Source organism: Cynara cardunculus (assembly GCF_001531365.2).
Source record: "Cynara cardunculus var. scolymus isolate 2C chromosome LG 17, CcrdV1, whole genome shotgun sequence".
Taxonomy (NCBI): domain Eukaryota; kingdom Viridiplantae; phylum Streptophyta; class Magnoliopsida; order Asterales; family Asteraceae; genus Cynara; species Cynara cardunculus.
Genome location: NC_037544.1, coordinates 20,610,478 through 20,634,007, shown reverse-complemented (window position 1 = coordinate 20,634,007; position 23,530 = coordinate 20,610,478). Strand labels below are relative to the sequence as shown.

The following is a 23,530-nucleotide window of genomic DNA, read 5'->3' as shown; positions in this document are numbered from 1 at the left end:
TGCGCGATGTCAAACACTAGTTACAATTACAATAAAACCAAACTTTAATCACAAGAGTGGTGCCGAGCTTGACTTCAAAGGTCAAAAGTACCTGAGGTCCAAGGTTCAAATCCAAGGAGAAATAAAATCCCCTTGTGGCCACGGAGGTTCAAATGCGATAACTCCGGGCTATCTGCAAAACAGGTGGTCGTGATTAGTTAGAATTCTCGGTTGGATATCTAAATTAATGAAAAAAAAAATATAAAAAAAATAAAACCAAACTTTAACCATAAGCGAAAAACAAGTCACCAAAACCAAACTTTAACTTGCTGTATCCTTTGTTTGCAGAAGGAAAAAGGAAAAATCCTTCACGGTTGTTTCTGTTCGTTGAAAAATGTCGCCCTGTTGACTGCACTCATGCTTCGCCTCTCTTATGCTCATTCCCTCTGTGTTTCAGATCATTAAACTGTTAAGATTTAATCCACTATGGTACGGCCCTTCTCTCTCTCTCTCTCTCTCTATATATATATATATATATATATGTATGTATATATAATATATAATATGTATATTATACACACACTGTCGATCTTGATTCATACTTCGATGGTGTAGACAACGAGTAGTGGTCAGGAAGAGTCGAAGAAGCTGCAGCTCTATTCTTATTACAGGAGCTCATGTTCCTTCCGTGTTCGAATCGCTCTAAACTTGAAAGGTTTTCTTCAATTTCTCCCTACAAACGATCTTTGTTAGGTTATTAATTTTTGATGCTACTGATAGAAGAAAATCGTTGAATAATTCATAATTGTTCCTCATATATTGTTTCTGGATGGGCAACAGGACTTGATTATGAATACAAAGCGGTTAATCTGCTCAAAGGAGAACAGCATAGCCCTGGTAACAAATTTAATTCCCTCACTTTAACCCTAATTAATTTAAATTTGCACGATATTAATTGAATGATTCCTTTACTCCATAGTTGTATTAGACTGTATGCTTGAAAGAGAAAATATAAAATGATGAAGATTCAGATTAGTGTAAAAGTTTCAACGTCCACACGTTTACTACTTATGAAACAGCTATGTTCTAAATTTTGGCAAAGTTCAGAAAGTGGGCATAAGTTTGGAAACGGGGGAGAAGAAGTTAATTGTAGTACCATCAAGAAGCTGGCTCCATTCCATTCTGTCAACAGAGTGAGGAATTTTCACTTTCATACTTGATAAGGATAACTTAGTGTCGCAGAGATATTTGATGGTAAAATCAGAATTCTAAGAAGCCCTGCAAAGCGAAAAGTGGTGGTTCTAAATTTCTAGCAAAACTGGTACCAGTATTTTGAGGATTGTTGTTTTACCTCTAGTGAAACTTTATCACCTTTTATGGAGAAAGGGTGTATAAGGTTTGTGTAGGAAACCGTTTCACATCACATATTTCAAATGAGGACCGAAATTCATGGATGAGTGGACTTACTATTTGATAGTGCTTTGTTATGAAACAAATCAGAAGATAGAGGGATCTAATGCTAGAGCTCTGCCTAATCTTTAATGAAGTTCTAATGACTATTTTTATAGTTTAGAAGCTAAACTGAATCATAGTTTGTAGATAGTTGCCATCCTTTTAATGGATAAAATCAGAGAAATTTAATCTAACTGTGTTTGTCTTTGTATTTGCATGCTCAAAACTTCAGTAATTAACTTTCTGTTCCATAATATAATTGCAGCTTCTATTTTGATGAAATTTATGTGCATTGGCAATTTCTGTGTGACAATATTTTAGTTTTTCCTGGATTCATGGGTTCCTCGTTTCTTATTTTATGTGGTCAATACCATATAAAATATGCTAGTAACATTACTCCCTTTTCTAATTAGAGTTTGTGAAAGTCAACCCGATCGGGTATGTGCCTGCGCTTGTGGATGGTGACATACTAGTTTCTGACTCTTTTGCAATCGTAATGGTGAGTTTTTAATGCTTGCTTTACAGAACTCTGTTTATGAAATGATTTAACTTCTGTTTATTGTTATCATAATGCTTTTTTGGGTCCTTGTCCCCTGTTTCGCCATCATGTTTTCCTTCTATACAGTACCTTGAGGAGAAGTATCCGCAACACCCTTTGTTGCCACGTGACCTTGAAAAAAGGGCAATTAATTACCAGGTAAAATCATTTGGCTTCTTGTTCTCTTAGCTTTCTACATTGGTGCAATATTTGATGTTAACATTATGGAGACCAACCAAAGTGTATCACCAGGCGGTCAAAATTTCCACCAGATGGACGTGTCCCAATTGTTGAATGAACTTGCAACTAAATGGGAGTCTCCTGCCTTTTAGGTGTTAATTCTTTCTTATCTATAAAATTGCCAGAGTTGTCACCCTCTTTCCAAAAGAATATTGTGCATCTTCAATATTTAAGGTACTTAATCTATTTCTACAATTATGACTTCTTTAAGGCCTTCCTAACCGGCAACAACACTCATGGGGGAGAGAAGTTTGTGGACTCGAGCCTTCATCAGCAAATATTGCATTGTTTTTTTTTTAATTAAAATAAGCAGCCCTTCAGGCCGAACATGGGTAGTATGTGAATTAGCAGCCCACAACCCATCAATGAAATAAGTACCCCCTTGATCAATCAGTAGCCTATAACCCATCAATGAATCAGCCAACCCATTAATCAATTAGTAGACTAATTAAAGTAGGCGACATAAAAAGAAGGGACTACAGTGCAACATAGAAGAGGAACAAACACTACACAATTCTTTACTTAACAAAGAGCACCAATAACCTATCTGACACCTCTCTAACCCTCTTAATGCCCCACCCTCACCCTCACCCACTCCCTCCCTCTCGCCCATCCACATTTTTCTACATCCCTACACCATATGCTGCTATCCTAGTCGTGTGCCACAAGATCTTTTCTCGGAGGTCATGCCCTCGGTGATGTCATAGGCCGCCATGTCCATCCTCAGTTGCTCATCCCACGTCTTCCTTGGCCTGTCCCTCCTCCTCATTGCTCATCCCACATCTTTTCTCGGAGGTCATGCCCTCTGTGAGCACTGCTTCTCCTCAAAAATGTTTTGGAACATTATTTTGAAATAATAATGCTCTAGTTTGATCTAATAAATGCGCATTTTCCCTCTCTGCCACTCCATTATGTTGAGGTGTTTTAACACATGAAGATTCTTGAATTATTCCCTCTTTTTGAAAATAGGAGGTGAGTTTTGATTGAAAAAGTCTCGAGCATTATCGGATCTTATTTTTTGAACTTCTACACCAAATTGATATTTTACCATCTAAATGAAATTAGGGAGAATAGTGCTGACATCAAACTTATGTGTTAATAAGAACACCTAAGTAACCCGTATACAATCATCAATGAAGGTCACAAACCATCTTGCACCCGATAGGCCGACACATTGGAAATATTAGATGGACCCAAATATCAGTGTGAATAAGATAAAAAGGAGAGTTGCTTCTTTTATCACTGATAGGAAAAGGGATACGCTTGTGTTTAGCAAGCTCACATACCTCACAATGAAGGCTTTCAACGTCGATTGGTGTAAACAAATAAGGAAAAATAACTTTAATAATCCTAAATGAGTGATAACCTAAACGACAATGATGAAGTATGGTTTTTTCTTTATTGGAAAGAATAGATTCTCATACGAGAGAGTGAGATAATCTGGTACTTTTTGGCATCTCAAGACAATATAGATGATCCTTTTCCTTAGCAAGTCGAATTGTCTTCCCCTAATCCTTGTCCTGAAGCAAACAATGTTCGTCACAAAATACCACTTGACAAGGTAAATCTCGTGCTAGTTTCTTTACGGAAATCAGATTAGTAGACAATTTTGGGACGTGAAGAGCATTTTATAAAAGAATAGATGAGCTGAGTTGGATATCTCCTATACTAGCTATGGTGGTTTGAGTTCCATCAGCAGTGATAATTTTCTTGTTACTTGGCCAAGGTTAAGTATGTGGAGAAGTGTTTGGAAGAGTGAGTCATATGGTTAGTTGCTCCCGAATCAATGATCTAGGAGTATTTTAGGGTTGAACCTGAGACATTAAATCCAAATGAAAAGGGATGCTCACCTGAATAGGTAAAAAACAAGTACCTAGGACAGACCATTTGAGATAGTTCTTTCCATCCAATCGGTATGATGCATGAATGTGCTGTAAATCTCCTGGTTTAGAAACATGGGTTATGGCAGATTCTGATTTGGGTTATGTCATTCTTTCTGTGCCTGTTAGGAATTGTTGGCAATAAAGGCCACAAAATAGGAATCAAAGGAAGGAGGCAATGAACGCCTGCGAAATTTTCATAGAAGGTTTATGAAGGCTAAAAAGGCTTCCCAAGTTTCGATAGCTCTGATGCCATAACAGATTTAGGAATTCTGTTGTGTTTCTTATTCATTCTTGACAGAGAAGCATATAATATAAATACACAAGGCAAAGGGGAAGAAAATGAAACTATTCTATGAATCCTTGATTTTATGGGATTGCCTACAATCACTAATATTATGGGATTATAATTGGCTCCCATTACTCTTACATTAAATACATAATCATTTACATTTTTGCATTTTCTCACAACCTTAAAGACCTCCCTTAAGTGCTTTACATGATCACTTTCGTCCCTACTGTACACCAGAATATCGTCAAAAATTTCCAGCACGAATTTTCACAAAGAAGGTCGAAATATATCGTTCGTCAGTGCTTCAAAAGTGGATGGAGCATTGGATAGGCCGAAAGGCATAACCAGAAACTCGTAGTGGCCTTCATGTGTTCTAAAAGCGGTCTTCGTATACGTCCTCTTTCATTCTGATTTGGTGATAGCCAGATTTAAGATCTAATTTTGAAAAATAAGCAGTCTCGTGTAATTTATCTAGCAACTCAATTATCGGGATTGGAAATTTGTCCGGTACTGTAATTTTTTTCAAGCTCTATAGTCAACACAAAATCTCCAACTCCCGTCCTTTTTAACCATAAGTACCGAACTTGAGAATGGACTTTGGCTATATTGGATTATTCTTGCACTCAACATTTCTTTGACCAATTTTTCGATCTCATCCTTGTGGTATTGCGGGTAATGATAAGGGCAGACATTGACCCGTTCTACTCCTTGCTTAAGAACAATCCCATGTTGTCTCCCTCTTTTCGGTGGCAACGCGTCTGGCATACAAAAAAAAAAAAAAACTCATACTCCTTTATAAGTTTCTCCATGTTGTCCAATAACATTTTGCTACCCTTGTTCTCAGCTTCCACATTTTCTAATTTAATTAACACCCCTTGTTCTTCATTCCTTAGGGTCATCATCATTGATTTTAATGATACTAGGGATCTGTCAAGAGCTGGATTTCCTTTTAAGGTTAGGGTTTCCCCTCCTTTTTTGAATTTCATAACCTGGTTTTGCCAATTCACCCATGTTGGTCCCAGTGAGACCAACCATTTAACGCCTAATATTACGTCCGAGTTTCCCAAATTAATGGGCAAAAGTTCATACACAACTTCAATTCCTTGCATACTTAGCTTCACCCCTTGACATACTCCCCGTCCCTTCATGGCTTCTCCCGCTCCCATTGAGATATCATATTCTTCTATGATTCTTGTAGATAAACCCGAGTTTCTCAACTAACATCATGGCTATAGTCAAAGACCTTCCAGCCTAGTGGTAAAGGCTTGGGCATGGCATAGTCATGAACCCGAGTTCGACCCCTGGGAGGGGAGTGTTGGCGACATTTAAGTGGGGCCATGTTTAGCCTCCAAATTTGCCGGGGATTAGTCGGGCTTTGGCCCGGACACCCTTACAAAAAAAAAAAAAAAAACATCATGGCTATAAAATTATGGAAGCCCTGTTGTCAATTAAAACAACTACCTTTTGGCCTTCTACCTCTCCTTCTAGCTTCATAGTCTTCGTTGTTGACAGTCCTACTATTGAGTTCAATGATACTTCCACTTCTCCTCCCGTTTCTATCCCTGCCAATTCTATCATCTCCCCATTTCCGTGTCTTCATCGACTTTGTACTCTTCCGGCTGTTGAACCACCAGCACACTAAGCTCCTTTTTGCATCGGTGACCCGAAGAATACTTCTCATCACACTAGTACACCTTGAGCCCTACGTTGTTGAAGTTCTTGATCGGACAACCTTCAGAATTCCCCGACAGATTTTCCTCTCTGTCCACTACTCTTGTTGGAGGGTTCAACAAATCCCTTGTTTCCCGCAGATCCTCCTCCATTACGCTTGTTCAACCAACTACCTTTTGGGTTACTTATTCTTGCTAAAATCTTGTTTTTTTCTTCTATCCTCTGAGCTAGTTCCATGGCCTTTCCCAATTCCACCGGTGCGATGGTGCGGACTTCTGCCCTGATTTGTGGACTCAACCCGTTTAAGAATTGACTAACGAAAACTTCATCCGCAATCCCTTCTAACGAGGTTGCCAACATAACAAACTGTTTTTTGTATTCTGCCACTGTGCCGTCTTGCTTAACGGCCAAGAATTGCTCACATAAAGATCCCTCCCCCGCTGGTCTAAACTGATGAAGCAGTAATGTTTTTAATTCTTCCCATAGCCTAATGGGTCTCCTCTTATTCTCCCATTAGAACCACAACAAGGCGTCACCCTCAAAAGCAATGACCGAGACTTCTAGTTTTTCTTCATTGGTTAGTTTATTAAGAGCGAAATACCTTTCAACCCTCAATATCCAACCGTCTGGACCTGTCCCTTCGAATACAGTTAACTCTAGTTTCCTCACCCTTATCGCAAGAAACCGACAGTATGGTAGTTTTTGTCTATGCGATAGTCCGCCTTTTTTGGTTGTGCATTGTCTTCGCTTTTATCCTCTCCCCTGCTCTTCTCCGTTCTCCTAAGCGCTTTTTCTTGCAATATCAACATTTTTCCATTTGTTTGATCACTTTCTGCATGTCGTCCTTCAACGAGTTCACCTCCGCTTGGACCATTCCCAAGCTTTCCTCCACCTCGTCCATCCTCGATGTTGTTGATGGAGTCATTATCGCGTCAATAGTAATCGTAAACAGTGATCGTGAACAATGAATCGTGAATAGTGAACAATGATTCGTGAATAGTGAACAGTGATCGTGAACAGTGATCGTGAACAGTAATTCGTGGATAGTAGCACGATTACTTATTCAGAACAATAGTGGTAGGCTCTGATACCAACTTGATAAGAGTCGATAAAAAGTTGCCAAGATTAGAGTATTAAAACCCTACAGCGTTCGAGAGGCTGCAGTCTCTTCCTATTCAATTGTAGAGAATTGAATTATAATAAATTGATCTATATTCCAAAAAGGTACACAATGAAGGTATTTAAACTAATAAGTAAAAGACTCCTAGAATAAAACGGATTATGAAGAAAAACAAATAAAACAATTAAAATAAACGAAGATAAGTTGTTTGTGGATTTGAAGTCTATCAAAGTGATTCCCTCCACGATGTGGATTTGAGTGCTGATATGAGGATCCTCGTGTAACAAGGGCATATCGGTCAACTTGTAAGGTTGAAGGAACAGTCCCCATCATGACTTTCTTACGACTTTCTTCTCTTTTGACCTCCGAAAACACTTCCCTGGTTTGGGGTAGTGGTTTGATTCCTAGCATTCGTCCTTGGACTTCATCCAAGTCCTTGTTGAGTCCCATAAGGAACTTGAATATTCTTCTCATCTCTACCATTTTTTGTATTGTAGCTTGATCTGCAGGGCACTTCTATTCATGAACTTCATAAAAGATCAAGTTGTTGCCAATGCCTAGTAAGTAAGTTGTAATAGGCAGTGACAGATAACTCTCGTTGACGTAAATCATGGAGTGTGCTTTCGATGGCAAACAATTCTGTAGTGTTGTCGTTAATGGAATACGTATCTCGGGCAGCCTCCCATATTTCTTGAGCTATAGAGTAGAGAAGAAAACTTTCCCCTATTTCTAGGGTTATAGAGTTAATTAGCCATGCCATCACCATTCTGATTTCTAGTTTAAAAAACTGGGTCATCATATTTAGGAGAGCCCTTGTAAGATGATCTTCCCTTTCCTCGACCATGTATATATAACATGACTGATTGAGACCATTGAAGAAATTATGGCCATTTAATTTATGACCAGTAATTGAAAGGGAACTCTCAGAATTTTCTAGAGGATTCGGGTGAGAAGTCTTTGAATTGGAGATGACTTCTGAGTGGGTTTGGGAAGAGGATTATTTGTGCCAGTCATAATGATACTGAGGAAGGTGAGAGGACAATGATAGCAAGGGGAATTTGGAGCTTACCGTCGTTGCTTGATCGCTGTTGTGATTGAAACACAGCAACAAGATGACTTTGGAGCTTGGGGTTGTTGCTTGATGCTGTTGTGATTGAAACACATCCAACAGAAGTACGAAATTCCGATTGTTCAGAGAGGAGAGTAGTATGAGATCAAAGATGCTCTGTTACCATATGGAATTCTTTTATTTCACTTGTATTAAAAGTGGGAGGTACATAGGCTATATATACACAAAGAATCTGAGAAGAAAATGAAAGGATTCCTAACCTATAAGAAGATATTCACAGCAGCCAATTACAAGGAGATATTACCCTAATCTCCAATTTCTATTTTACAATGATATCGAGTATCTTTAAGGATACTGAATATTTCTATACAACGTCATCATATTTTGTTGCTTATCTCTTCGTGGTTTATGTTCGGGTTCCTTCATCATTTTTGTGTGACTAACAGTCATCTCCTTCTAAATTTGTAGGCTGCAAATATTGTTTCTGCAAGCATACAACCTCTTCAAAACCTAGATGTTTTGGTCAGTAAGAATTTTTGTTGTTGATTTGCAGAAATGTTCATAGACATCGCTTCCACAATCTTGGATTTTATTTATTGTTGCAGAAATACATCGAGGAAAAAGTTGGTCCTGATGCAAAGATTCCATGGGTACAAAAGCATATTGGTAAAGGCTTTGCAGGTATGTTCCAATATGATTTTCCTTTCCACATTAACCTGAAAACTAGATCTAAAAAGCACATAAGAAAGAACTTGATATTAAATAAATGCATGGGATTTGATATTGAAATCAATAGTGATTGTATTTCTCTTGAATCAGTTTACATACAAAATACATATATTTATACATTTCTAAATCATGCGCAGCTTGCTATAGATATAGTCAATACAGTTCAGGTTCATGACTTTTTGTAAAAATGTCTCCTAAGTGATCTTCTGACGAAATGCGTCCTGTTGCCTCCATCTTCTCGAACAAAATGACAATCTATGCTTAGTTCGTTCGTGAAAAACAGGATTTGATGCAATATGAAGGGCTGCCTCATTATCACATCAATGCTGTTAGGAAGTGTAATTGCGTAACCAATTTCCTTAAGTAGTTGATGTATCCATACTATAATAGATCAAGTCGGCCATTGCTCTATATTATGATTCAGCCAATGACCGAGATACCGCATTTTATTTCTTACTCATGAATCCAAATTTTCCCCAACAAACACAATATCATGAGGTGGATCTACTGTCATCCTTGCATCCTCCATAGTCTGCATCTGAAAAAGCTTCAATTAGGCCAGTGAAACATTCTACCTTACCATGGTCATGGCGTTTATAAAGTGACCTGGAGCACCATTAAGATAACAAAGAATTTCTCCTAGAAGTACCCAATTTTGGAGCTGACAATAATTGACTGACTGACGCTGACTGCAAATGCAATGTCGGACGTGTTACAGTAAGGTAATTCGGTTTCCCAAGAAGCCGTCTATACCTCTCAAGGTCGTAAAAAAGTGGGTTTTTTTATCTATGGGCCTAGCAAAATAAAAGTTGTCCAGCGTTTTCAGGACTCCTCTCTTTCACGGAGACAACGAAGGTTTAAGTCGAGGAACCCTAGATGTTGTCCGAGTAAAGGATCGTCAAGAAGGGCGTTGTAGATTCTTATCCAATACTTGTATAGATTTTCTGAATTCTTTATTCAATTACGACATAAATCATGAAATGGTTTTCCATCATCCTCTCTTGGGCGTATATGGGAGTTATATAGGCGTTACACGGTTTAGCCCCTAATTTTCCTGTTTCTTTTAGAAGATCGAGAACATATTTTCTCTGTGATAAGAAGATCTCACTTTTGTTCCTCATGATCTCTACTCTAAGGAAATATTTCAGTGGTCCCAAATCCTTAGAAGTGAGATTGAAGGAATGTCTTTAGTTTTGATATGTCTTGACTATCACTTCCAATAATCACAATATCATCAACATATACTACAAGTAGGATTACACAAGTTTTAGAACACTTGTAGAAAACTGTATGATCAACCTTACACTATTTCATTCCATATTTCAAAATAACGTGGATGAATTTCCATGATCTAGGACTCTTCTTTAATCCGTACAAGGATTTCTAAAGGCGACATACTTTCCTATACTCCCCCTGAGCAACAAATCTAGGTGGTTGCTCCATATACACTTCTTCTTGATGAGAAACATGAAGAAAAACGTTCTTATTATCAAGCTTATGTAAGGTCCAATCAAACTTGATTGCCAATGAGATGATCAGTCGACGGAAAGCGAGTTTGGCAACCGGAGAAAAAGTGTCGAAGTAGTCAGGCACATATTGTTTAGCATATCTCTTATTAACATAGCGAGCTTTTCTGGCTGATACTTAATGATGAACACCCATTTACACCCGATTGCCTTTTTATCGGCAGGCATATCTACCAATGTCCATGTACCATTATGATCAAGGGCATTCATTTCCTCGATCATCACTGTACACCATCCAAAATGGGCCAATACTTCACCAACAATATTAGGAATTGATATAGAATCTGAGTAATGAAGCAACACGAAGAGGCAAATAATTGATCGTAAGAAACAAAAGAAGCAATAGGGTACGTACATGTACATTTACCTTTCTGAAGAGCAATGGGTATGTCAGGTGATGATGTAGGAGTGGGAGTACTAGGTGGATCCATCGACGAAGATAGAGGTAAAGGATCGGGATCTAGTATTGGGTGATGTCGCCTCTGATATACTTGAACAACAGGCCGACACTCAGGCTCCGAAGTATCCTCGAAAGTAGGTACATGCTCACAAGGAGATGCTACAAAGTGCTCCTGAGTGGGTGCAACATAGTAGATTAACAAATCATCAGCCTCTTCATGATGGGTATCGATACGGGTGGTAGGCATAGGTTAAAAGGAGTAGTATCTTGAAAAGAGACATCTCGGCAGATGACATAGTTTAGAAGAGAAACACAGGTACCCCTTTTGAAGACGAGAATAGCCAAGCAAGACACACTTGAGAGACTTGGGATCTAGCTTCGTGATATGGGGTCTAGTCTCTCGAATAAACCAAGTACCACCAAAGATCTATAGTTTAATGAGTCATCAACTTCAACCACTCCAGGTCCATAGTTTGAAATCTCCAAAAATCCTCGTTAAGCTCATTTACTAGAAAGTACATCATGTTGGTCAATGGTCGAACTCCAAGAGCCCACACTATATTGCCTAAGTAGACCCAATGCCTATTTCAAGCTACAAGACGGGAGTGTCCATCCCCTTTAAATCAATAAAACTGACTCCTATGCCTATGGATCCATTGCATAAAATCTAGTACACAATAACTTCTAGATATGCCAAACCATATCAAACACATGGATATTTATGTACAACAAGTTATCAAGTGGGTAGATTTCCCATTTCATCAACAAACCCGAAGTATGCCAAAATCTTTGATTATAAGTTTCAAAATACTTTATTACTTTGTACCAATCATCTTCACAACATATAAAATGATTTTCCACACTTACTTTATCAAAAGGTACGAAGTCCCCAAATTTCCCAAAGTTTGACCTAAATGGTCCAAAGACATCAAATACTTGAAATATATAAAATGAAAGCTTAAGAGACTAAAATATAGCATCTTGACATGCATATGGATTCAGAAAAATGTAGAATGCACTCACAATGCTAGGTTTTGGTTAAAGCCTAGAAACTAAGCAAAACCTCCAAATCGAAAGAAGATCCTTGAAGCTTTAAATCTCAACCAACACTCTTAGTTTAGAGACTCCAAAGTGCCTTGAAGAACCTTTGGAATTCAACTTTAATGCGTTCCCACCGAATTTAATGAATAGAGGGTGAGAGGAAAAGGGAGTAAATGAGGAGCGATGGTGAGAAATGAGGAGGAACTTAAGAAATGGGGCTAGGTTGCCCGATGGTAAGTCGCCCGGCCCCATACTTAGGTCGCCTCAGGCGCCTCTACCCTTCACCTCTACTGTGCACCCAGGTGGCTTTTGCATGCGACCATAAGTCGCCCTATAGGCCATCTCAGCCACTATTTTGATTCCCTTGCTCTGCACAACGCCCGCCCACATTCCAATGGCTTGGGCGACTTTTCCCGCTGCTTAGGCCCGCCCGGGAAGTTGCCTGAACCTCTTGAATGCCCCGATTCAACGAGTTTAATCCCGATTTGACCCGAATCATCCCAAGACAAAAAAAATTGCATCTGGAGATTAATTTACACATTAAATTTGGAGTCCAACGATAATTCCTGCGTTCCCAAAATACAAAATATTTATAAAAATATGGGTGTTATAAATATGCTACAAGTTTTGATTTCAATTTACAAAGGCTTACGTAACTTGACTTTGCAGCACTCGAGAAGTTACTACAAAATCATGCCGGAAAATATGCCACAGGAGATGATGTTTTCCTGGTATTGTTGTCTTCCTATCCATTTTCTTTTGCATGTGTATCTAGAATCTCGATTATGCATACTCTTAGAAGATAGTCTAGCTTGTTGATCTTTTCCGATCTAAACCTAATTATTTTTTGTTTATGTTGTAGCTAGGTTTGATCTAAATTCAGTAGATGCACGTACCTTACAATCATTTTCAAGTAGAACACTTATCAGGGGTGACAGCTTTTAGATTTGAGATAGGCTAAATGATTGATGAAAATTGATGATGAATTCGAGACAATGGTTGAGAGAGATTTTTCTTTTGTATTGATATCAATGTTATATGTTACAAAAAGTAAACAAACAATATGATAAGCAGTAATCTAAGTGGCGTTGATACAAATGGGGAATTAATTAGTTCCAATGCAAACCAACCTAGGATATTAAAGGTGTATTCTAGAAGGGCAAAAAGGGGAAATGACAACAAAGGGAATGAGGCAAGTGGCTGAGGTCAGTTAGAAGAGAGAGAAGAATAAAAGGGAAGGAAGAWCCCATAATCATTCATTCGGTTATTTTTCATTCATGGTTGTTTGAGGCTCCAACCTTATGGTTGTGAGAGAGGGATTATCCCTGGACTTTTGATTGTAATTTTGTTCATTCCAAGCTTTCAATTCAAATCATACCTTTCTTCTTGGTCTTCTGTGTTCAGTTGTTCTTTCAAGTTTCATTCTCGTATCATTGGTCCGACCTGCCCTGACCTGCCGTCTGTGTTGCTCTCTACCAATGGAAACTCGTTCGGTGCAAAGTCATCTGGAGCAACATGAAGAGGTAATTCATCAGCTCCAATCGGATGCGACTGAAATCAAATCGGCCTTGCAGGCCCCGGAGGTGGATCGAAATGAATCTGTTGAATTTCGTAAGGTGATGTTGGGATGGTTGAAACAACAGGGGAACCAACAGATTCATGGTTCTGGGGGTGCATCAGGATCTGGTGATTAATTTTCCGGTATCTTCGTCGAGTCTCCGGGCGATGGGGGTGCTCAAACTCCGAAATCGACTGATGGGTTGCCATGGGCGATGAAGAAAATTAAGCTACCAAAATTCTATGATTTGATCCTCAAGGGTGGATTCAAAAGGCTAATCTATATTTTGAAATTCATGGTATGCCTGTCCATCTCCGTATCCGTTTGGCTCAGTTGAGCATGACTGGAGTAGCATAACATCGGTTCACGATTGTGAAGCAGGTCCATGATTCTATCACATGGGAACAATTTCAGGTCGAATTACTACAGCGATTCAGTGGATTAGAGATCCAAAACCCATATGAACAACTAGCCACCATTAAACAAGCATCTTCCATTTACGATTACATCGATGATTTCGAGTATTTGCTATCTTTGGTTCCCAAATTGCTGGAATCACAGGCGTTAGGGTATTTTGTCGCCGGATTACGTGATGAGGTGAAACGCTAGGTTCGTCTGCATCGTCCCCAATCGCGTCTGGATGCCATGTATTTGGCAAAGGATGTTGAGGAGATGTTACGGCCGTCATCGGGTAACATGTCTCAAACTCTCTTCCGATATCAAGCAGGCTCTTTGTACAGGCCAAGGGTCCAATGGATTCTCGTTCTTTTCCCTTGGGCTGGACGGAGAGTGGTAAAAGCCCAATTACCCCGAAGCCCAATGATCGTTCCTCACTAGTCAAACCGTATTCCTCTCTTCGTCAATCAGGTTCTCCGTCTTCTGAAGTTCCATTGGGAATTCAACGCGATAGAGGATTTCGTTCTCTCACTCGTACGGAATGGGAAGAGCGCTGGGAAAAAGGGCTCTGTTTTCGTTGTGGGCAACAATATGGTCCGACGCACAAGTTTCCAGAAGGCAAGCTCCTGGTGTTATTATTGGGGAAGGATGAGGATGACGAAGGCGTTGGCGATATGTGTTATTTGGAAAAGTCGGACGAATAGACCCAACTCCGGCGAAGAACAAATTCTGTCGGGGATGTGTGCTGCTCTAGAATTTTTTGGTGTCTCAACAAGGGTCACTCCAGGTGGTAAGATGATGAAGCTCGAGTGTGCGATTCAGGATATTCCCGTTGTCATTCTCGTGGACAGCGGTGCAACTCATAACTTTATTTCTCGTAATCTGGTAACTCTTTAGCTTTACCCTTTACTTGTTGTTCGGGTATTAGCATCAAGCTCGGAGACGGTCATAAGGTATCAACAATGCCTCAATCTCAAAGTGCTGGTGGGAAAATATGAGTTCATGGTGGATGTTTTAATTTTTGATGCTGGTGAATTGGATTTGGTTTTGGGAATGGATTGGCTGCAATCGCTGGGAGAGGTGGTCCATAATTGGGATCAGTCGTGGATGAAATTCAATTTTCATGGCATTCCGGTTTTTCTTCAAGGTATGCGAGTTTCTCAGGGGTCCCTTGGTTCTTTGCAACAGTGGTTGGGTACATCGGAAGGAATAGAGACGGCTGTTCCGTTGGTGTCCACTATTGCTGAGGGGTTGGGACATGAGATAACTCCTGATCAAGGGCAAGCTTTACAACGGTTATTGGATCGTTTCCCGGCTGTTTTTCAAGCCCCATCGGATTTACCCAGAGCGGGATCATGACCATGTTATCACCCTCAACAACCCCCATGATCCAATTTGTGTACGACCATATCGATACCCTCATGTTCAGAAAACGGAGATTGAAAGACAAGTGCATGAACTCCTCTCTCGGCATGATCAGGCCAAGTATGAGTGCTTTTTTCAGCCCCGTAATATTGGTTCGTAAGAAAGATCAAACTTGGAGGATGTGCATAGATTTTCGAGCTTTGAATAAAGCTACAGTGGCTGATAAGTTTCCAATTCCCATGGTCGAAGAACTCATTGATGAGCTACATGGTGCTCGGTTTTTTTTCGAAATTGGATTTAAAATCTGTTATAACCAGATTTGAATGCATCCGGATAGTGTCGAAAAAACTGCCTTTCGCACACATGATGGACATTACGAATATTTGGTGATGCCGTTTGGCCTCACAAATGCCCAGCTACCTTCCAAGCAGTGATGAATGATATTTTCCGTCCTTGGTTACGAAAAATGATGGCGGTTTTCTTTGATGACATTTTTTTTATTAACTTGGATATCCAACCCGCTATGCGAGCCGACTAATCCCAGGGCGACCACCTGCTTTGCAGATAGTCCGGAGTCACCGCATTTGAACCTCTGTGGCCACAAGGGGATTTTTTATTCCTCATTGGATTTGAACGTGGGACCTCTTGGTACTTTTGATCTTTGGAGCCAAGCTCAAATCAATCAGGCACCACCCTTGTAACATTTTGATATATAGTCCTTGGGAAAAACGTTTAGTTGATTTGGAAGTTGTCTTGAAAGTGCTGGAACAGGAAAAAATGTTCATTTGGCCAGCGGTCAGTGGAATACTTGGGGCACATTATTAACAGTGATGGAGTTGCAATGGATCCTAAAAAAATTGAAGCGGTGTTAGCTTGGCCGGTGCTTAAACAGATTAAAGGATTGCGTGGGTTTTTGGGTCTCACCAGTTATTACCGGAAGTTCATCAGAAATTACGGGAGCATAGCTAAGCCTCTAATTGATTTGACAAAGAAGGATGCTTTCACTTGGCACGACGGGGCGCAAGAAGCTTTTGACCGGTTAAAAGAAGGCATGGTTACAGCCCCACTTTTGGCTCTTCCTGATTTCAACATTCCTTTTGTATTGGAGTGATGCCTCAGGCAGAGGGATTAGCTGTCCAGCATTGCCGGTCTTACTTATTGGGAACTACCTTTGTGGTTTACACGGACCAAAAAAGTTTGAAGTTCTTACTTCGACAACGAATCACGAGTCTGGATCAACAGAACTGGGTGGCGAAATTGTTGGGCTATAATTTTGATATTTGCTACAAACCGGGCCAGGAAAATCGGGCTACGGATGCTTTGTCTCGTAAAGTTGAGGATGGGGAGTTGTTGACGGTTATGTCTCAGCATTTATGGTTACAGGGAGCAGAGATGATCGAGGAACACAAGGCTGGTACAGAGATACAACACATTGTCCGTGATTGTCTTAACCAAGTTGGTGCTCATCCAGGGTATATGGTTCGAAATGGGGTGCTATATTACAAAGGCAAGTTAGTTATTTCAAAAACTTCGAAGTACATTCCTTCTCTGTTAAAAGAATTCCATCATTCAGCTTCGGGGGGTCATTCTGGGTACTATCGTACATGTTGGCTTTTAGCAGTGAACTTGTACTGGCCAGGAGGGTTGTTACAGCCTTTAGATATTCCTGATGTTATTTGGGAACATTATCAGTGGATTTTATCTTGGGATTACCTAAGTCAAAAGGATTTGATGCAATTTTAGTAGTGTTGGACAGATCGTCGAAATACAGTCACTTTATCCTGCATAAACACCCGTACACTGCCAAGTCTGTGGCTGATATTTTTGTAAGAGAGGTAGTTTGCCATCACGGAATTCCCAAGTCTATAGTCAGTGATCGTGACCCGTTATTTTTGAGCCGTTTTTGGCAAGAAATTTTTCGTTCTCAGGGTACTGAACTGCACATGAGTTCAGCCTATCATCCGGAATTTGATGGTCAAACGGAGGTCATTAACCGCTGTTCGGAAACATATCTGCGATGCTTCACAGTGGATCAACCTCGTTCTTGGTCGTTTTGGATCCCTTGGGCAGAATTTTGGTACAACTCGACCTTTCATGAATCAACTGGAAAGTCCCCCTTCGAAGTAGTGTATGGCAGGAAACCTCCAACAGTAACACAGTTCATACCGAGTGAAGTCCGAGTTCAACAGGTGTTAGATGAATTACAAGATAGAGATGAAACATTACGACAACTTCATGTTCATCTGTTACGTGCCCAAGAAATTATGAAACGCAATGCAGATAAGAAGCGAAGAGAAGTGCATTTTTCTATTGGGGAGTGGGTGTATGTGAAACTAAAGCCGTATCGACAGCTTTCTGTGGCTAGTCGAATCCATCAGAAGTTGGCAGCGCGTTTTTTTGGGCCGTTTCAAATCACAGATAAGATTGGACCGGTGGCATATAAGTTGCATTTACCTCCTACTTCAAAAGTACATCCTGTGTTTCACGTGTCATTGTTAAAGAAACCTATCCATGGTACTGCTAACGCTGTTTTACCACCTGAATTGGATTTAAATACCGCTGATCTGATCATTCCTGCTGCTGTATTAGCATCTCGTACGGTCAAAGTTCATAATGAAGTTGTCGTGCAATGGTTGATTCAATGGAGGGGTAGCTCGGTGGACGAGGCAACGTGGGAAGATGCCTTATCGATCCAAAGTCAGTTTCCGGATACAAGTCTTGAGGACAAGACTTTGTTGGAAGGGGGGAGTAATGAGACGGATGGGGAATTAATTAGTTCCAAGCAAACCAACCTAGGATATTAAAGGTGTATTCTAGAAGGGCAAAAAGGGGAATGACAACAAAGGGAATGAGGCAAGTGGCTGAGGTCAGTTAGAAGAGAGAAGAATAAAAGGGAAGGAAGATTCCATAATCATTCATTCGGTTATTTTTCATTCATGGTTGTTTGAGGCTCCAACCTTATGGTTGTGAGAGAGGGATTATCCCTAAACTTTTGATTGTAATTTTGTTCATTCTAAGTTTTCAATTCAAATCATACCTTTCTTCCTGGTCTTCTGTGTTCAATTGTTCTTTCAAGTTTCATTCTCGTATCAGGCATGCTAGAACATGGAGGGGGAGGGGCACTTTGGGTAATATATATAGTGCATGCATAGTATGGGAAATATAGAATATTTGGTTAGACTTTTGTTGTGTGTTGCAGAAATTATGCTTTCTGTTAGACAGGACTATTAATAAGGGGCAAGGGCTGGATATCGGGTATGTATTTTGTATTTAATTGTGGCGCATGCCTGGGTGATCTCAGCATCTCGAATAACTAGAATTACCTTTAATCAATCAACTACACTTTTAATTCCGCGTTGATTCTCCATTGTTGCATCAAAATATATACTAACAATGATCTAGAAATGACAGAATAGACCCTGAACTATACCATGCACATATATACTAATAGCAACAATTCAAATAGATTTTTTTGAATCCCTGCATGTATGTGGGCAACAATTCAAATAGATTTTTTCGAATCCCTGCATGTATGTGGGGAATGGTATGTGAGGGATGACCATGCTTGGTAATGAATGCAGAAGACAGATCCTGAGAAAAAAGAACAAAGTAAATAAGCAAAGAACTCTTGGTCTTTCTTTAATGCCCCCCTCCCCCTCTCTGAAAGAAGCAAATAGCTTTAGGGATGCAGCCTCTGTGAAGGGTAGCTTCCTTCTGATGCTCAACAGCAATGATTGCAGTAGTTCATAGTTTTGATTTGTTAATACATCTTTCGTAAAAATATGTAGTGGTTTCCGTTCATTTTCTTTTGGTTTTGCTCTGCATGATGTGGATAAACTGAAGATTATGCCAATACCTTCCCTTCACCTGATTTGTATACAGCTAGATTTTAGGGTTTATGAAGTAATGAAAATATCTATTTGGTTAGATGGAAACTGGACATGCTTCAATTCCATTTTGTATTCTCCCTTGCTACCTTCACTAAACTTGTCTGTTGGTGGTTTTACTGGTCTTAGAAATGGCAGGTGGAAAGTTCTAAATATTGAGGTGAAGGTGGGTTACCATAACAATAAATAGGATTGTTCTCAATTTAATTGTCCCCAGTAAGAAAATAAAATAGAGGATCTCCGTGTGAGGATAATATTGTTGAGCACATGGCCACTTTCACAACGAAAATGTCTTGAAGTTGGATGGACATAGTTTGATGCTAAAGATCCTACAAAACCAAACAAACCCAATATCCTACACCGAGGTAGGGTCCCAGGGGGTGGGTTGATGGGTTAATCAGGAAATTCGGAGTGGAATGATAGTCTCGCTTCCTGATTGACTCTTTTGTTTTTTTGTTGTTCAACAAACAAAGTAAAGGTTGAAAAATGTAATATGATATCATATAAAAATCAATTGTTAACCGTCAGGTCCGCTTTATAGGTCACTGCAGACGGCTAGTTTATTTAAATGCATGCATGCTGACTGGAGTATTGTTTAAAATTCTTCCACTTTTGCAGGCTGATGTATTTCTGGCACCACAAATCCATGGTTCAATACACAGGTTCAACCTTGACATGGTAGGGTCTACTGAGACTTATATATTAAATTACATAATTGGTTTGCTTACAGTTCACTTTCTGAATTCCATATCAAAGGAGGGAGCAAGTTCCTCAAGTTGTTTTGATAATCTAGATTTTTTATTATATGATCCATAACTATCCCCCTTTGAAACCGTTTGTGGTAATAGATGTTTGTCAGTGCAATTAGTCTGAAGCAACCAATGAATAAGTAAGAAAATAAGTAATCCCAAATGGTATCAGAGAGGAGGTGGGCATTGGTATGCTTATGGTTTGTGTGTGTGTCTATATGTGCAAATATGTTCTATGCGTATATATTGGTATAATACAATACTTTATTTTAACTGAGACATGTAGCAACCAATATCATCACTCACTTGTGATTGGGAGCTCAGGTGTTCGAGTGCAGACACCGCCTCTTTGCAAGTTGCAACATGCAAGGGAAAGGCTGGTTGCAAGAAAACCAAACCTAACAAACCAGTATATCCCACTCGAAAGTAGTGCCTAGCGGTTGGGATATACACAAACCTGTGTCCTATACCCCAGAGCGAGGAAAAGTGGCTGGAAAGGCTGTTACAAGGATTTTGGTAAAAAGTTACCTTTCACATGATGGTCTGCAAAAAAAGGAAAGAAAAAAAAACTATTTTAGTTAAGCCCCATCAGTTTTGATTTATTGTGCCAGAATTATCTTTTCTTTCCAATTTCTGAAAGTTATCCAGATGTGCAGTTACTATGTTGTTTGGAAGGCTAAAAAAGATGCGACCTAGCATAACTACTTCTTTTCTTGCTGGAAGAGCTTGATATTTTAGTTGCTCCTTTGTTCATGCATAACTTGACTACAAAAACATGAAGCCATTAATGTAGCACAAGCAACTATTTGCAAAAACTTGAAATAAGTGATCTTCCTAGATGAATGCCTTGTCTAAAACAGATTTTTTGATCTAGATGTTCATCCTGGAAATTAAAAACATGGTGTTTCCACGTTCTTATTGCCAAAGAGCAGATCCAGTCCAGGAACTAACACATGCGTTCCTGGAGCAATGAAAAAAAACAAACGGGCTGGAAAGAAGCTCAATGAGCATTAATTTTGGCGCACGAAGTTGGACGAAACCTCCGTAGGGAGTTTGTCATCAAATACGCGCCCTTACAAGTTCTCTGTGCATACCATACAGGCCCAAAACTCATAATGGTTCAGAAGTTATGTCGGTTTTAAGTTGGGCTTCTTTCCAGCCTGTTTGCCTTTCTCCCATTGCTCCATGATCTGCTAGTTTCTGGTTTGTCTCTGCATCAGAGACGTACATCAGAAATATGTGTAAAATACTTGGGAAGTCCAGTCTTCCACATTGAATGCATCTTTTAAGGGGTTCATAATCATCATAAATATGTCTTTGATGGCCATATGTATCTTTTTTTCCAATCTCATCACCAATTCTACAACTTTTAATTTGTTATCGGTTGGTGTAGAAACCATTCCCTCTTTTGTCTCGGTTGCATGAGGCGTATATGCAGCTACCTGCTTTCCAAGATGCTTTGCCTGAAAACCAGCCAGACTTTCCTGCTACTTGAAACAAATAGGTCAGGTATTTGAATTTTTTGAATGGTTATAAATAAATTTCCACGTTCCTATGTTAGTTAAATTGTCTCAAAATAAGTGTCCGTTTTCAAAAGTAATTGCATACTATTCGATTCTACCCTTAACTATAAAAATGGAGAAATTGTCATTTGATTGATTAAAATGTGTAATAATTACACATTTCTTAAGTTGTTTGCCTTTTTCATTATAGACATTTATTTTGGGACGGGACATTATTTCATTGTTTGAAAAATGGGTATATGAGAGAAGGTAAGTCATTGTGAGTTGGCGGAAAGTGGTTTTTAATATATATATATATATATATATATATATATATCTAGAGGTTGGTTATTATACAACCCTTGACATTTGTGCAACCAATACAACCCAATCTCAACCGTCCATTTCATTTGATGAATATGTGATTTTATAGAAGTTTTGATTGTTTCCTAATATAAAGTATTAATCATAATTAATGAACTCTATTCATATTCCATAAATATTCAAATCAAAATAAATGAACTCCCATCATTTCTATAAATATCTCAATTAATTGGGTTGCAAGGGTTGTACAAATACACAAGGTTGTAAAAGAAATATACCCTATATATCTATATAGATAGATAGATAGATAGGGAAGGGTTCATACGAGAAGACCTTCATTTTATAAGAACGCAAGAACACCCTTTTACTATATACAATCACATGTGGTACTATTATTCTATCACATATGATACACATGTGATACTAAATAAGACACGTGGGAGACTTTTAGCGCAATCTTGGTTGCGGGACAAATCGTCCTTACACCACTAACCCCCTCACATCTATTATCACATGTGATAAAGGGTGTTTTTGATGTGATACTATATTTCATCAAGACCATTACATGTGATATTAAATCATAGACGCTTAAGTCGCAAGGCATGTCACCTCACATGTGTTATCACATGTCATAAGGGTGTTCTCGTATTCTCGTAAAATGAGTTGTTCTCGTTTGAACCTCCACCTATATATATATATATATATATATATATATATATATATCATTTATTTGTTGCAGTTGTTCGAATGCGAATTAAAACCTCTGTGATTGCTGCAGTATATCATTTATTTGTTGCAGTTGTTCGAATGCGAATTAAAACCTCTGTGATTGCTGCAGTTCAATAATCTCTTCGTATTTCATCAATTCCATTTGCAGTTTCATTGCATGCATCATCTTCAAGAAAAGTTGGGAAGCGTTGTTAAACCGTAAAGATGATGCTCCAATTCAATGCTTGAAGGTATAAACCGATAAATAATTGCTCAACTGTGCTATGAGCTTTCTCATGTAACATCAATAATGACTGTTTCTTCAAGTCTACTATATAAGCAAAGATGATGTTGTTTGGAGGAAAGTTCACCTCTATTCCATTTCACGAAATGGGTTTTATGATAGATCTTTTCTAAGAACTTGCTTTTTGAGTGACATATACCAGGTACATTTTGATGAATTTGTGCCATAATGGGTAACTGTACGAGTTACCCCAAGGCTCAACCAGAGAGAGAGAGAGGGGGAGGGAGGGATCAATTGCAAACCACCTCATTTGTGAAAACTTTACAAACCAATTTCATCCATTCATTTTCTCCATTAATGGTCAATATTAAATGAGTTTATATTAAGAAATTAAAAAAATAAAAGTTTAGTTTTTAATTAAAGAAAGGCAAATTTGTCAAATCTCCAACAATGAATTAGGTATATCCTAATAACTACTGTTAATTATGGAAATGTATTAATGGAAACGTTTCTTATGGAATGAGGTAAATCTTTTTTCTTATAATATAATTTCTTTACCATTAATATTTTTTATTAAATTATATTTGTTAAAATATGAATTGTAAAAGCAGTAGAATATAAAATCTGTATACGTTTCATTAAAAAAATATATGTACTTTGAGTAATGAAACGAATGTCATGTTCAATAGTGACCATGAACATAATTTTACTGATGAATTTAATTTATTAATATTTCGGAACGTTTTATGCATGAAAAATGTTCATTAAATTAAAAAAAATTTCAATTTTCAAAATGTTTCATTAAATTTTTAAAAATGTTTTATTATTTATATGTTTAATCGTTTATTAGGATTTCCTTT

The 23,530-nt window shown here is 38.7% G+C and overlaps 1 protein-coding gene across 2 annotated transcripts; it reads left to right on the top strand.

The window, feature by feature from the left end:
• The first annotated feature begins 312 nt into the window (after positions 1 to 312).
• Positions 313 to 22,843, top strand: LOC112501286 (glutathione S-transferase zeta class-like). Of its 2 annotated transcripts, none has more exons than XM_025104996.1 (11): positions 313 to 468; positions 595 to 694; positions 820 to 876; positions 1,845 to 1,930; positions 2,057 to 2,128; positions 8,710 to 8,763; positions 8,847 to 8,922; positions 12,607 to 12,668; positions 19,762 to 19,821; positions 21,286 to 21,396; positions 22,596 to 22,843. In XM_025104996.1, exons 1-10 carry the CDS (start codon positions 466 to 468, stop codon positions 21,385 to 21,387), a joined length of 672 nt encoding a protein of 223 aa, XP_024960764.1. In that variant the 5' UTR covers positions 313 to 465; the 3' UTR covers positions 21,388 to 21,396; positions 22,596 to 22,843. The 2 variants fall into 2 exon arrangements, with proteins under 2 accessions (XP_024960764.1, XP_024960765.1); XM_025104997.1 differs by having other exon boundaries at positions 21,286 to 21,401.
• Positions 22,844 to 23,530: the final 687 nt, after the last annotated feature.